The 14,912-nt window shown below is 40.6% G+C and overlaps 1 protein-coding gene across 21 annotated transcripts in view; it reads right to left on the reverse strand.

Annotated features, from left to right (window-relative positions):
* Window positions 1-14,912, reverse strand: part of LOC135911558 (uncharacterized) — a 412,939-nt gene that overhangs the window by 198,539 nt on the left and 199,488 nt on the right. For all 21 annotated transcript variants that reach the window (XM_070528859.1, XM_070528854.1, XM_070528861.1 and 18 more), the window contains one exon: window positions 11,423-11,634. In XM_070528859.1, the coding sequence (XP_070384960.1) occupies window positions 11,423-11,634 (212 nt within the window). The remainder of the gene's footprint in view (window positions 1-11,422; window positions 11,635-14,912) is intronic.

Raw genomic sequence — 14,912 nt, forward strand, 5'->3', positions numbered from 1 at the left:
CATCATCACAAGCCAATATGCCACTACTGCTAATGCCAAACTGCACACTGTTATAGTCTTTATCGCCACTAGTATAACAGCGATGGGTAACTTTGGCAACACAATATACTTTTCCACTCTTGGAAATTGGTTGATCGCATCTTTACTCGTTGCCGTCGTAAATGAAAAACATGTTGTAATAATATACCGCTTCAAATGGTGACAACAGAGTAAGTGCACCATCCAGCCACTTAATATTTTGATAGCTGAAAGGGTTCTTGACACATTCGTTTTTCGACTTGACCGCCCGCACAGCGCAAATATTTGCTGCCAACAGCTAAGAATGGAAAAAAGGGGGAGAGTGCCTTGAAAAAACAAGAAATGGGGTGAGCAGAGGCAATGAGAATGGAGGAATACTGGGCGCCTGTTATTGCCGAGACATTAGTTGGCCTAGCCAAATTATCGCAAGACAGGAGAGTTGGCGCTCCTGCATATTTTACTCCCTGGTAGCGAAATTCCTCCTCTCCAGGCCTCTCCTTCTCACCACAAGCGCCTTCCCTTAGCGCTCACCCTTTCATTGTCCTTTTTGATTAAACCGATTATCGCAAGTGTCGGATCCACGATCACCACAATCACAGGGCTGCGCACCACAATCGACAGCAACAGTCATGGCGCTGGCAAAAGTCAAAACAAAAAACCAAGAAAACTACAGTGCAGTTGGCAGTGCGCAAATACTTTTACATTTGTTTTCACAGTAGCGGCATGAGCGAAACCACATGACTGCTCCAGCAATAGGGAGACGCAAATAAGCCCCAGACCTCCTCATCTGCCCTCACTTGCTGGCTGGTTTCGGCGGCAAGACAAAAGAATGTTACTACCTTTAGTTTTATTCAGGGGGCTTATTTGTGCCGAGCGAGTGAGCGACCCTATCTGTTGGTGCACCCTTTTCCTCCACGCTGCGCCCCCCACAATCAGACGTATCAGGCACATATCAAACGTGGAAATAGTGCGCAATGGAACAAACAAATGTTACTTCCCACCATCTTCCGCATGCCCGGTGTGCCCAAAGTTGCCCGAACCAAGACTATTGGCTCCCTCCCACAGCTTGTGCAAATGAGGCAATTGCGATGGAGAAATCTGATCCTGATCTGGCTCGATCGCAATGAAAAATGTGCCGCATGATACCCGTATAGACATCCACAAAGTTGTCCTAGTTCAGCTCTACTTTTTTAGCTTTTTTCGAGTAGCTGCCTTTATCTAACTTTTTGTCCTCCCGTTCACTTCGTTATAACGAGAGTTTACTGTATTTTCATTTGAAGGTAAAGTCATTACTATCTTGCTCACATCATGCCAAAGGAGTTCAACTGCACAGAAGTAAGATCATAAAGACTGGACTTTTATGCAATTTGAAAGTAGTTGTATGCTGTCAACAAACTTAAAATTGCACTGCTGCAGCTGGACCTTTGTAAGTTTACCTTCAATACAAAAGCTCTTAATGTTCCTTCAAGACTGAATGCCATCCCAGAACATACTGCTTTAAACTTGACATACAATAATCTTATAAGCTTCACAGAGGGCACAAAACAGCAAACTAACAAAACCTTTATTTTAGGCAGCCTTAATTTTCTCTCAAAAGGAGCTTTAGAAGACCAATGATGCAGCTAATTAAATAATATAGATCATAAACATTTTTGACTGAAGCTCAAGAAACGGCTAGTACATGCCATTTCAATCCATGTGGCAAGAACTGCTGCCAATAATATCCCGAAAACTGTCAGGACCAGCAGGTTTTAGCATGCAAGAGCCATATATCAGACTCAGGACAGTACCAAACATGTCTGCCGTTAGCAAAAGAGGGATAAAGAGCAGTCTCTCTTCTAGTCTGCAACTTGTATTTTTAAAAGATCCGAACAAAGTTCATGTATGCAACGGTATGTTGCAGTCGTTAAGGAGCATAATGTAAGCAGAGGTATCCTGTGTGGGAGGCCTTCACAATGTATCTATTCTTCAAAATGACTCCTCCCCTTGCAGAAACAAAAATAACATATACAATGTTTCCTCTGTACTCCTAATTAGTCAATTGAAAAAGTATGGGTGATCACACAACTAAAAAGACAATATTCTTATGCTCTATGCATGCAATCATGGTTCACAAATGCCCCCAATAAGACCACACATGCAGTGCATGACGGCATGACTGTCTGTGGAACAGTGAAAAAGTGTGTATCATTGTAACAACTTGAACCCACATGCAGCCAATTAAACTACTACTGCAAGCATGCCTTAAGCAAAGATTGCCTTAAGTGAAAAGCAACAAGAGCCACAAAAGCAATCAGAGTATAAGTTGTTAGCTCAACGTTTCATCAAAATGGTGGGCATCTCAGTATCAACCTGTGGCACAAGTTATGTGATAACACACATGGAACATCAAAGGTGTCCCACCTACCCTGCACATTTACGTAGTAAATGCCAATGAGAAAAAATAAAGTGGCTGTTGCTTATGTAATGCTATATCCAAACCAATGTTCTGGAGTTATCACTCTGGAATTGAAATGATTCCCGAATCATTCCATTTTCACGACCCCGGAATGGAATGGAACAGGATGATGATCAAGCTTGGAGGAATGGGATAGGAATGGAATTAAGCGTCTTTTGCCCGGAATGGAATGGGAAAGGAATTACGTCCTTTTCCAAAAATATAGTGCTTTTTTGTCTACGTGCTGTTTTTTGTCAAAATATGCCAAAGATGCAACCAGCCCACGTTCAAACATTAGTAAGTCAGAGCCTCGAATTTAACAATAAAGCAGTATTTTTAAAATGTCTTGGTTGATTACAAGCACAGTACATCTATAAGCAATGCGCCTACTGCAATTCTGTCTTTATAGACTTGAGTTGCTCTGAAGTTTGTCTGGATCCTTCGTGTAACCGCGGCTTTATGCTGTTGGTATTCGTAATGCGCTACAGCAGCAGCATACTCCTCCCCCCCCCCCCCTTACACCTTGCGATTTTTTTTTTTACCTCGGCGACACCTTCGCATTGGCTGCCTGCTGTCTCCCCTCTTCACTTCTGTGTTTTTGCTTCTGTTGCCATCGGCGACTCAGACGCATAATCAAAAAGGCGCTTCTTTAAGTTGTGATGCGTATTGCACTGGTGCAATGCTTGTGTTCACTGCAAACTTTTGCACACCAGCTTGCACACTGTCTTACCTTGTACTCCGCCTCCCCCCCCCTTCCACTCCCCCCAACAAACTACCAAGATGCCTCTCCTACGTCAAGGAGTTACAGGAATGGAATTGAACTGCCCGGCCATTCCCAGAGTGAAAATGGGCTAATTTTCTCATTCCGAGGAATTTGAAGGAATGAAATTACAGCAAGTTCTAATGCCCCGGAATGGAAATGGAATTGGAATGCAATGGAGGCGCCTATACCGCAACATTGATCCGAACTCCACAGCCAGGATTTAAAATTCTATGAATTGAGATGCAGTGACAATTGGATGTGGTTCTTCATGCATCACTTCATGACGCTATGCACATAATCCTGCTTCATAGTTATTTTGGAACAATCAGGGCCACTGTTTGTGAATAACAGAAATGTGACACTTTGACACCAAAAAGGTTATCTGTGATTTGCATCCCATTAACCAAGTGTTTTGTTCACTCATAAGCTGGAATGAAGCTGGCAGCAAGATAACTGCACCACACCAGAGTACCACGATTTCTTTGAATTTGTGGTATGACAAACATGCAAAAAGAGGAAGGAAGGATAAAGTTCATCCTGTTCTTTTGCCTTTCTTATTTTGTAATCTGTGTGAATTTTGATCTTGTTCCTTGACAAAATCAGCACATGGTATGCATGCTCAGGTGCATTTATGACACTACTAAATGCCCAATTTATAACAAATAATTATTTTTTACACACACACTAAATTCTAGTTAGAACCGAAGCATGATGCATCATTGCACTGCATCAAGCACTGCATCAGCTCCGACTTGGCTGCATGCCTGTAAATTTATATCTTGGTGCCAGAGTAAATTTAGTATGACAAATAAAAACATTTCATGCAACTGTTCAGGTAATGAAGATTTTCTACGCAATGCCATCAATAGCAGGCTCAAGCTGAAGGCAGAATACGGAAATAAATTTCCAATCCTAACAACTTACACCTCTGTGGTATGGTGACACGGTGCAAAATATATATTATTTCGGAGCTAATGTTACCTATTTTTACCCGAGACATGTGAATAAACACAATGTTTCTCCTTGTTAAAAGAAAAATCAACTGCAATTCAGCTATGCCACATTTCCTGAAACATATATCAATGTGCTCTGAACTCACAATAATGCATGCTTACATAAGTTGCAATATTCTTTCGATGAAGGAAGTATGCGAGTAAAATTACCTGTCAGTGCATAAAGGTCCAAAGGGGACTGCAAGTAAGTTCTCTATTTGTTAAAATTAAGTAGTTACATAAAACATACAGATGAAAAAGGTATAGAAAAACAGGTGCCAATATTGGCTTTATGTATTCAAGTTATGCTGTACAAAAAACAAAGATAAAAATGACATTGTGTAAAATTATTTCGGCAACTGGACAAAAAGATGCATGTAAACTTGCAAATTTCTTTTGTACTTAAAGCCAACATATACAGGCTATAGTATATAAAACAAAGTGCTCACTGGAATGGTCCTAAAGCACAAGCAAAACAAATAATAAGTAGGCCTCACAGCTGATGGCTATACAGTACACATCCAAGAGGTTTGCCACAGCCTACACATGCAGAAAATTCAACTTTGAGTACCCAAAGATATTTACTAGATTTAATGCAGTCAACATTTGCAAATAAGCTAATGAAATACTGAAGGGGCCTTGGAACACAGTTATTCTCCCTTTCCTATATTTCAATCTTCATAATCTTAAATGAATTCTGTTCCATTAAGATGTTCTTCATTTCACAACATGGAAGCTACTGTGGGCTGATTACCTTGTACAGGAGAAAAAATACACTCATAATTGCATTAGCAAAAAAAATAAAAATTGAATACCGTATTTACTCGCATAATGATCACACTTTTTTGTCAAAAATATTAATGCAAATTCAGGGGTGCGATCATTACGCGGGTTAAATTCCCAGAAAAAAAAATTATCCCACATTTGCTGCAGGATGAGAACAGGTCAAGCAGGCGGCTGCTGCTGTGCAATTCGACAAATGGTAAGCGCGATCGTAACTAGCTTGACTTGGCACATGACACATCGCTGCAACAAGTTCGGGGTGCGATCATTACACGGGAAAGAAAAAAAATTGAATTTTGACGACAAAATTCAGGGCTGCGATCATTATGTGAGTGCAATGATCATGCGAGTAAATACGGTAGCTGCAGCATGGTTATGCAAGACAGATTGGGGTGCGAGGGCATTGCACATGCTGTGGAAAGTTCACCCCGATTAGTTGAGCACACTTGCCAATGTGCCAATGGTAGAAGGAGCCATCCAGGGAGAAAATAATTAAATTATAGGGTTAACATCCCAAAACTGCATGGTGGGTTATGAGGGCCATAATAGTGGAGGCTCAAAATCAATTTTGACCACCCAGGGTTCTTTCAACAAACATTAAAAAAGCATGGTAAACAAGCATTTTTCAATTGAACCCCGATTAGAATGCAGCAACCACGAGCAAGAATTGAACCCACTAACTCGTGCTCGGCAACAGAATGCCACAGCCATTGAGCCACTGGTCCAAGGAAAAAAAAAAACTAGTTTTGACAAAAAGTGTTTCAAGGCCCCTTTGAGTTTGTTTGATATTGGGAGCAGTACAGCGAATCTGGAAGACTTGGAAAAGAATTGGACAACCAGCTTGTACAGTGTGGCAGTTACTTGGTTCATTGTTGCAGGTTGACAGTACTGATATATCACTGGCTACATCGTTATAGGCAAAATCTTGCATGCCTACAAGTCACTGAAACAACATTATAGTTGAGGAACACAAATCAAAACTTACATTCTTAGAAGTACGAAGAGTACTCAGCTTTAGTTCTTAAAAGATGAAAATTTGAAACTGCCAATAGTAACACTGAGACATGCAGTTTTAAAATTAAAAATGACCTTTCAAATAAAGGAAAAGACCGGAAAAGGTACTGCAACATGGAATGATAAAGGCTTTAGCTGCACATAAAAGTCTGACTAGACATTGCACAAAAACACTTGTGCACTGTCACTGCAATGACACAACTAAACATACCGCAATTCGAAGCTCACAGGAACATATCTTCCATAGTTGGAACTTTTAATGCACATTGCAAAGTATTTATGTGCTCACCAATAACTCAATTCAATCACATATCTATGGCAAGAAGCAAAAATCTATTTTAGGAGATTTTTCAGAATGCAAAAAACTTTTAGAGCAGCAATTTATAAAATGGCTTAATCATTACAGAAGCTTTTGGAGATGCAGAAGCCACAGAGGGTACAAGGAGAACCCTGTACTTAGAATGTGAACAAGGGCACTATGGGAACAACCAGTCCCATGTGCTTCCAAGCATATCAGAGGTGAAACAAGATGCGATGCTAAGTACCTGGCATGTTCTTTTTCACAAAAATCTGTAATACAAATTTCAATTTCTTTGGCATTCTCTTTTGGACGAGTCCAGCAGGCACTTATCATTACCCCTGGCAAAATAAAAAGAAGCTATAAATTATGTTTATTTTGAGGAAGCACTTTATTCTTCAGCATGTCTAAACATGCAATCACGGTAGAAGGTTACAAAGAGGAGCAGACCAACCCCACTTGTGTGAAGCACCAATTCGGCTAATGTACTTAACTGTACACTGCATCCCGGAAGGGTGCCACATAAGGGCAAGAGTGTAATCACCGTTTCAACTGAGTATCTCTGGTGTGCTTGTCGTGACCACTGAAAAAAGCACTAAAATTTAAAAATTTTAGTACTTTTTTTCAGTGGTCACAACTGCACAACAGTACTCAATATGCTTAGCGACTACTGGTACGTCCTGCAAGAGCAGCATGCCTGTTGAATAAATGCCATCTAATTACATTCACATTATTTTCAGCCTTCTTAACTGTTATAGTTGGTCTAAAATCAGCATATTCTTTCAGGCATCTGGACTGCTTAGGGCAGTATCTGAAAATTCTGAAAATTTAAACCTTTTAGAGGCAATTCATCGTGATATACAACTGAATCACGATCAATTGCCTCAAAATTTTTCAGGATTCAGATACCTCATGGCTTATACCAAATTCATAAAATGAAAAATAGTCTGTATTTACCAGACCATGTTGGTTTACACAAAGGAACTCATATTGAAGTACACTAAATATGCTCATTCAAATTGTACTATTACATCTCTCCTTTGAAGCTGGAAAACAGGTTTAAGAATTGCAAGAAAGCTGCTTAAGATCTTAGCTGCCAACAATGACTGACAAAATGGTACATGTAACTAACTAAAATGTTAGAACAAAATAGTTACAGGGCACACCGAAGTACTATTCACAAGAAAGCTTACACTTTCACCTCTGTAAAATGAGGCAGCTGATACTAAAATCTCCTTCATAAATGCATAACATATATGTAATATAAAATGCTAAAAGAACAACAAAAATGACTATATTCAGAAGACTAGATAAATAGTATCACACTGGAAGAATCTCAGGCAATTAGATAGTCTGTCAGTAGGAAATAATGGCACTAAACTCAGTTTTCCCAACCGTTTCCATTAAAAAGCATAGCAAGAATGCTTATTCATGCAATAACTTCAACCACAGAAATAAAAACCTGACCACTAATATTAGTGATGATCTGCAAGAATCAATATTTTTCTTCATTAATGTAATTGAGCAAGGCTTGAAATTCACACAATGGCATTTAATGAACAGCCATAATAGCCGTAACAGACAGGGACAACTCTGTCAAACTTTGTTCCAAGCCTTCAGAAAATAAACTAGGTCATAACTCAGCATGCATTTTATGCTCCCTTTTTCCCCAAAAGTTAAATAATATTTTGCACCTAAATACAGTTAAACTTCGATATAACGAACTTCAATACAATGAAACTCTCGATATAACAAAGTGTCTCACTTTTCATAACCTGTCTATGGAACACCATGTATTTAGAACCTCAATATAGCAAAGTGTATTTCTATGCAATTTTAATATAATGAAATTTCACAGAGCGCAGAGTGCAAATGGGCAGAGTGCAGAGCACACTGCTGTGTGCCATCCACTCTGCCCACTTGTCCTGTGCTCCCTTGAACAAATAATCAATATTGTGCAAATGTGTGTGTGCCATAACGTAGCCACAAAAATAGACTGTCTCTTATAAAGAAAGAAAGAATGACATTCTACTCATTTTTCAATGATTATGTTGCTTCCTCATTTACACACGAAAAAGAAAAGACAGTAAGAGCGAAAATCAATTTTCAGTTACGACAGTAGAATTTTACACAACTTCCTGGATATAAATGATTACAGTCCATTACCTTACTTAATTTCTGAATTAAGGCAACATATGACTGCAGTTATAATCAATAAAAATAAATGCTATGCTTTCAGCAGGTGTACCTAATGACAGGATGATGTATTACAAAAATCTTACTTCAATAGTTCACTACATTTTCATGTACAGCTCTTGCAGGAGCATTGACCTACACAATGGTCAACACTGCATCATGAAGCACACCTGTGAAAGTAGCAAGAGTATGTGCATGCGTGCAGAGCATCCTCATCTCCAATCGTCATCTGCTAGGCTATTCCATTCAATATACCATAAACCCTGCTACTTATCTGCTTCAAACGCAAGCAGTAATGCGTAAACATGCTTTTGAACAAGCATTATGTAACTCCCATGTGCTGTGTTTAAACATCGTCTCTTGTGGCTCTCGTGTGCACACAATGGTTACAATCAGCGGTTACAAGTGATAGATGAGCTAATAACAGCAAGGGTCATGGTAGACTGAAAGGCATAGTCTAGCAGTCAATGTCCAGAGACCACAGAGGAAGACCACATACATGCACTTATCCTTGCTATGCTTGCAGGTGCATTCCATAACACAGTGTAGGCCATCATGTCGATCAACACTTTCTTGAGATTATTAACTTAGAGAGCTGTACATGACGTGGAGTAATCTACACTGTTCTTACATTGTCAGTGCTAAAAGGTAACTGTCCTTTCTTTTCCTGAATTCTTAGTATATTTTTCTTGAAGAATCTACCAGGTTTTGTGGGCTGGGCTCGTATGGCTTAAGAAATTCAGGGAAAGAAACATCAAAAAAGTGTGGACAGATAAAACTAGAATTAAAATTTTGTTCTAGAAGCACCAGAAAAGATGTGGTCTTGCATATGCCTGTGCCCCCCTTTTCATTCATAAATACAAGAGCAAAAAATATAAATTTATTTATCCAGTCAATAAATTTGTTTTGAGCAAATAAACACGCTCTTATGATCAGTTAGAGTTATTCACCATTTTGACAGTGCATTTCCCTGTGAAAACACAAAGCTACTCTATCTTGTAACAGAGTGAAACTGCAGTACTTGAATGTGAGACAGTGAGACACTAGCAGCAGGCAACAGAACAAGAAATAGATTTTATGTTTCTTTTCCAGAACAGCTACCTCTTAAACACATTCTTCTGCGACATGTTAAAGGGGCCACGACATGGTCGGCCAACTATTCTCAGTTTATCATTGTAACTGGAAATAGATGGGCCAATATGGCAATAGACATACAACAAAGCTGGAATTTATATTTGAGGATAGAAGCACCAGAAAAGACATGGCCTTGCATGGACTCTCAGAGCACATCTTCAACTGAAATTTCCAATTTGAAATCGCTGCCTCCAAGCTTGGCTTAGAAACAGTGACTGCCATTTTGACATGGCTTGTGTGACACCAAGAAATGCGAGGCCATCGTTGTGTCGTTCACTTCGAAACATTCTGAAACCTTGTACACACCATGCCGGGAGGGTGCACGCCCACCACTATGAGAGTGCATCCCGAGCTGACCACCAAGACACACGTGTGAAATCAAATCCAAATGTATATTGTGCACATTGACCGCTCAGAATGCACTTCATTTAGTTGCCTATCAGTGTTGCCAGACTGTAGAACAGTCCAACTGCGATATGAAAAAATACAAACTTTCCACTACACTGAATGCGCTGAAATTTTTACAGTTCACTGTGGGACGCATATAGTTTAGCATGCAATGCATAACTCAAACTAGAAATTTTGGTGTTACAGCCTCCGAGTTTAATGTATTTTACAGCTGCCAAAGCTGCAATATCTAAGCCAGATAATGCAGCTTGTCTGCTCCAAATGCAGTATAGTATGAATTTTTTTAAGCAGGTACTTTTCAGTAAATTTGCAATCAATAGCTGCATTTAGCCCATAACATATAAAAAAAATCCACTTGTGTGTGAGAACCCCACTAAAATATTTTAAAATGTCAAATAAATATGCCAACACCAGTAAGTCCAAGAAGCCCAACAGATGTAACCCAAACAAACAGAAGCATTGATGTGTAAATGCATGGTGAAGATAATGTCATCCAAAATAACACTCAGTTCCTCTACTCGTCACTCTTATGTGTTCCACTGCAAGAAGTGATCAGCATGACAAGTGTACCTCCCTAACCAGACCATACAAACTGCTTGCAGTCAGAACTACACGAGTTAATTTTGCCAAAGGTTAATGTCTTGGAGTATCTTGGAGGACCAAAGCTTTTTTCAAGTATGCAAGAAAACGCATCTTAAGCAAACTGTCATTAAAAAAACACAACTAATTAATAATATGATTCAGAAAGCTCCTCTAAAATACTGCAGCTTGTTCAATCAGCATTTAAAAAGTGATATCTTGCTACAATAACAATAATCCTGAAACTGCAATTCCTTCTACCCTCGCTGTGTGTCCCCACAGAACAAAAATATAAGTATTACAAGTCAAATTAAGAGTACCTCTTCAAAGAAGAAAAAGATAAAAGCAATCATTTTAAGTTAAAGCTTTTGGCATCATAAAAGCATCTAGAAACTGCAGCATGCACCTTCAAGATAGCTTCACACAATAACACAGGATAATTGGAATCGCACCAAGTCGGTGCTGTGCCCCTATTTTCGTACAACCTTATGCAGTAGGCCTATCCCCCTGCCACACAAGCCCAAGGTGGAAGCAATGAGCACTGTGCGAGAAGCCTGGCCCTTCAATCAGACATGCGAAAAGACAGCAAGCCTCGGCCAGGTCCTCCTCACAAGCTGTGCAAAGAAGCCCGCCTTGCGGGGGGCTCGCTTTTGGCCATTGCGTGCTGCTGGGCCTTTGCGGGCAGGCAACAGGAAGCCCAGCCTCGAGCGCGAGGGCCCCCGACTGATGGCGGGCTCCTCGTCAGGCTCGCTGAGTGTCTCGGCCTGTGCCAGGTACGGTGGTGGGGGGGGCTGCCCTACCTGGAGGCCCACGCGGATCTTCTTGGTGAGGGCGCCCTCAGGGAAGATGGCTTGGACCTGGGGAACCACTGTGGAGCTGAGAAGGCCCCCTTCGGGACCCACCGCATGCACCTCCTGTCGTGTCCTGCTCACCACGGCAAAGTACTGTGGAAAGTCTGTAGTCAGGATTCGCACAATGCGGTTCGTCTGCAGGTCCTCCAAGGCACTCAGCTCTGCCAGAAAGCACCAAAACAGCAAACCGTAAGCACACAGGCTCAGTCTACCTCATGGGGACATTAATCCATTTTGAACCATTGTTCCCATTTGGGAACATATTTCAGCGACATTTGAAAAAACTGTAGAAGAGTGCACTTTTCTAAAATGCAATAAAATGGACATTTACCATTTTTTAGGTCTTCATTTTAAATAGTACCAACAAATTTCTCATTATTAGTTTTGTATCCCATTCATGCAGTTAGAACTTCACGTCAGTTTAGCCACTGCACTGCCTTTTCGGCAAGGAGCAAAAACAAGGGCCTCTAGGCATGTTATCCTTGACTACTGTGCAAACTTTTAGTGAAGCTGATTTCTATAATGTCACAGGCACTGTGATATTATGTTCGTTCTTTATTTATGTGAAATTATGGTGTAAATATCAGTGCATTTGAACAAATGTTCCAAAATGGGAACAATAGCGCAATGCGGTAGCATGTGGGCCACTGAAATTTCCGTTGGTATTGATGTAATTAATGGACATTTTACCAAACAGATGCCTCACCATAAGTATTTGATGCGGGAGGAATTTCTAGAAAAAGGTCTTGCATGGCCATTCTTCGGGAAAAGTCAATGCTGTGCTTTTTACCAACACCAAACATGTATAATGTACTCACTGATGAACAAGAGGGCAACGCCGACATTGTGCAGGCAGACACAGTGCCAAATGAAGTTGCAGGTGAAATAGAGGCACACAAATCCGATGCAGAGGAAAAAAAATGTGATGACAAGGAAAAAAAAAGAAACAAGTGAGAGTGTTTCTGCTTTTTGTACGAGAGCGTTTCTATACGCGCACTACTACGTACCAGGAGCTCAATGGGCAGCGCACAGGGGCAGCCCTTGCGAGTAACTCACGTTGGATTAGTGGATGCAAACCCATTTGAACTTTTCAACCATTTTTTAAAATGAAAGCCATTGACCTGATAATTGAAGAATTGAACCGCTATGCCTGACAGCAGAGTTGCCATAACTTCGAACTCATGCAAAAGGAGGTTCGTCACTTTGTATCAATTCTTTTCTTTAGTGCCTACTACAAGCTTCCTCGTACAGACATTTAGTGGCCAAAAGCTGAAAATGTCAGTGCACCACTTGTGTGGGGTACAATGAGTCGTGCCAAATTCCGAGGAATCAAGAAGTGCATTCATGCTGCTGATAGTACGTACAATGCTGGAAAAGAGACACAATATGTCAAATATAGGGCCCCTGTTGCGACTAGTCAATACTTAGCTCCAGCAATTTAGAATTTTCTCAACTAATCTTAGTGTTGGTCGGCAGAGCTGCAAAATGTTTTTTAGACATTTCTTTTAACTGCGCGAAAAAAATGAGGGTACAAGAAAGAAACACACACCACACCATGAGCGGAGACTGCCAACTGCTGTTAAAGCTATGAACCAATTAGCTTGCCAGAACATCCTACTAAAGTGCAAAATGTTCATAAAGGGAAAAGCAATATGCTTTGGCTACAAGCTGTTGATTCTCTCATCTTCATCAGATTATCTGACACCTAAAGCGGCAAAGCTGTTCAGGAGAACATAAAAGAGCCATTTTGAATGTGCATTGTTATGAATGTGCCGAGATTTGTGGAAGCACCAATAAACCGCACAATCTTCATAGATAGCTTTATTGTATCTCACTCTCTTTTACAAGAAGTGAAAGTACAGGGATTTTGGGGTACCAGAACCATGACAGAAAACAGACTGATGATGGGCCCTTTAGAAGATTCAAAATAACTCTCCAAACAAAACCGAGGATCTCTTGACTACATGCCTGATTGTGAAATACTCGATCGGAGGTAGAAGCAACAATAAGTGCGTATGCGTTGCTGCAAACTACAATGCAATTCACACAGCAACAGCCAGCCGCTACAGCCAGAAGAAGCAAGAGAGGGTTAATGTGTAACAGCCAGAAGTATTTCAAGAATACGAGAAGCATACAGGAGGTGTTGGATTTCTTGATCACTTTATTAGCAGCCATGGTATTCATGTCAAGAGGTGGTACTGGCCAATGCTTAGCAATTTGCTAGTAACACCACGCGTCACTGCTTGGAGGCTTTATGTGGAGCTCGGAAGTGAGCCAAAGCTTGACCAGTTGCGATTTTCAAAGCACGTGGTACAAGGCCTATTGACTAAGCAGGTGATATCTAGAGACAGATAAGGCCCGATTGGGGCCTCCTCGTTCCACTGCAGAGAAAGTGGTCATATTATAGTGTGATTAGGCAAGCAAAGCCACAGTCGGCATTGCACAAAAATACCTGAACAATATGCCAAGTGTGCAAAGTGCCCCTGCATATTCATTCTTCAAACACAAGTGAAGGCCGAAAGTTCCCGCAACGTTCAGAAAAAAACAATGTGCCGTATATACACATTGCGCCATTGTTCCCTTTTGGGAGCCTGCTGTGTATCATGAACGAGTTCAAATCAAATCAAATTTGATTTCCAAGTATGTACAACGCTTCCTATGGATGCAAATTTCCCAAATTATTTCATTTTCTTATGAACGCTTCTAGTACCAGCGTTTAATGGGTTAAAAGCTGATGGTCAACTATTCCACTCTAGAACTGGTGCAGCGCAACATACAAAGGAAGTTGGAAGTCACCGCTCTGTTCCTTTATCTGGCTGGCTCAGCTTGTTTCTTCCTTTGTATGTTGCGCTGTACCAGTTCTAGAGTGGAATACCAACTCGCCCAATCCTCAACCCTAGTGAACGACTATTCCACGTTTGTCATACCATGTTTGTCATGAATGCTTATCCTTAACCGAGATATAGGTACAACTATAAAAGACTCCATATGGTATACAATTTTTTATCATAGTACTTGCTGGTGCATGGCAAGATGTCTCATGCTCCACGTGTGATGCTACACAGCTGTGTCAGCATTAATGTGGCATTACATCCTTGAATCAAACTGGTTCCTTTGCAAGATTATTGCATGCTCATGCTCACTATCACTGCCTTCCACCCCAATTCTGTTCAGTCTGTACAGACTCCTGACTTAGCAACAATGCTCTACATTCTTCCCTTATATATCATAGTACAGCCTGCAGGGCACTCCATGTACTACATATATATATCCGACCTTACCCCTAGCTCAAGTTTTACGCCTAGCAGTGCTGTACGCCACGCCTATGTAGCACCACCACAACATGCAATAACTGCCATTGCATAAGAGATATAAAGGTATGATATAAAACTACTTGTTTTTGCTTTTAAGAGGTAGCCACCTCTAAAATTTTAAATGA

The sequence above is a fragment of the Dermacentor albipictus genome, chromosome 1 (genome assembly GCF_038994185.2).
Source record: "Dermacentor albipictus isolate Rhodes 1998 colony chromosome 1, USDA_Dalb.pri_finalv2, whole genome shotgun sequence".
NCBI classification, from domain to species: Eukaryota; Metazoa; Arthropoda; class Arachnida; order Ixodida; family Ixodidae; genus Dermacentor; species Dermacentor albipictus.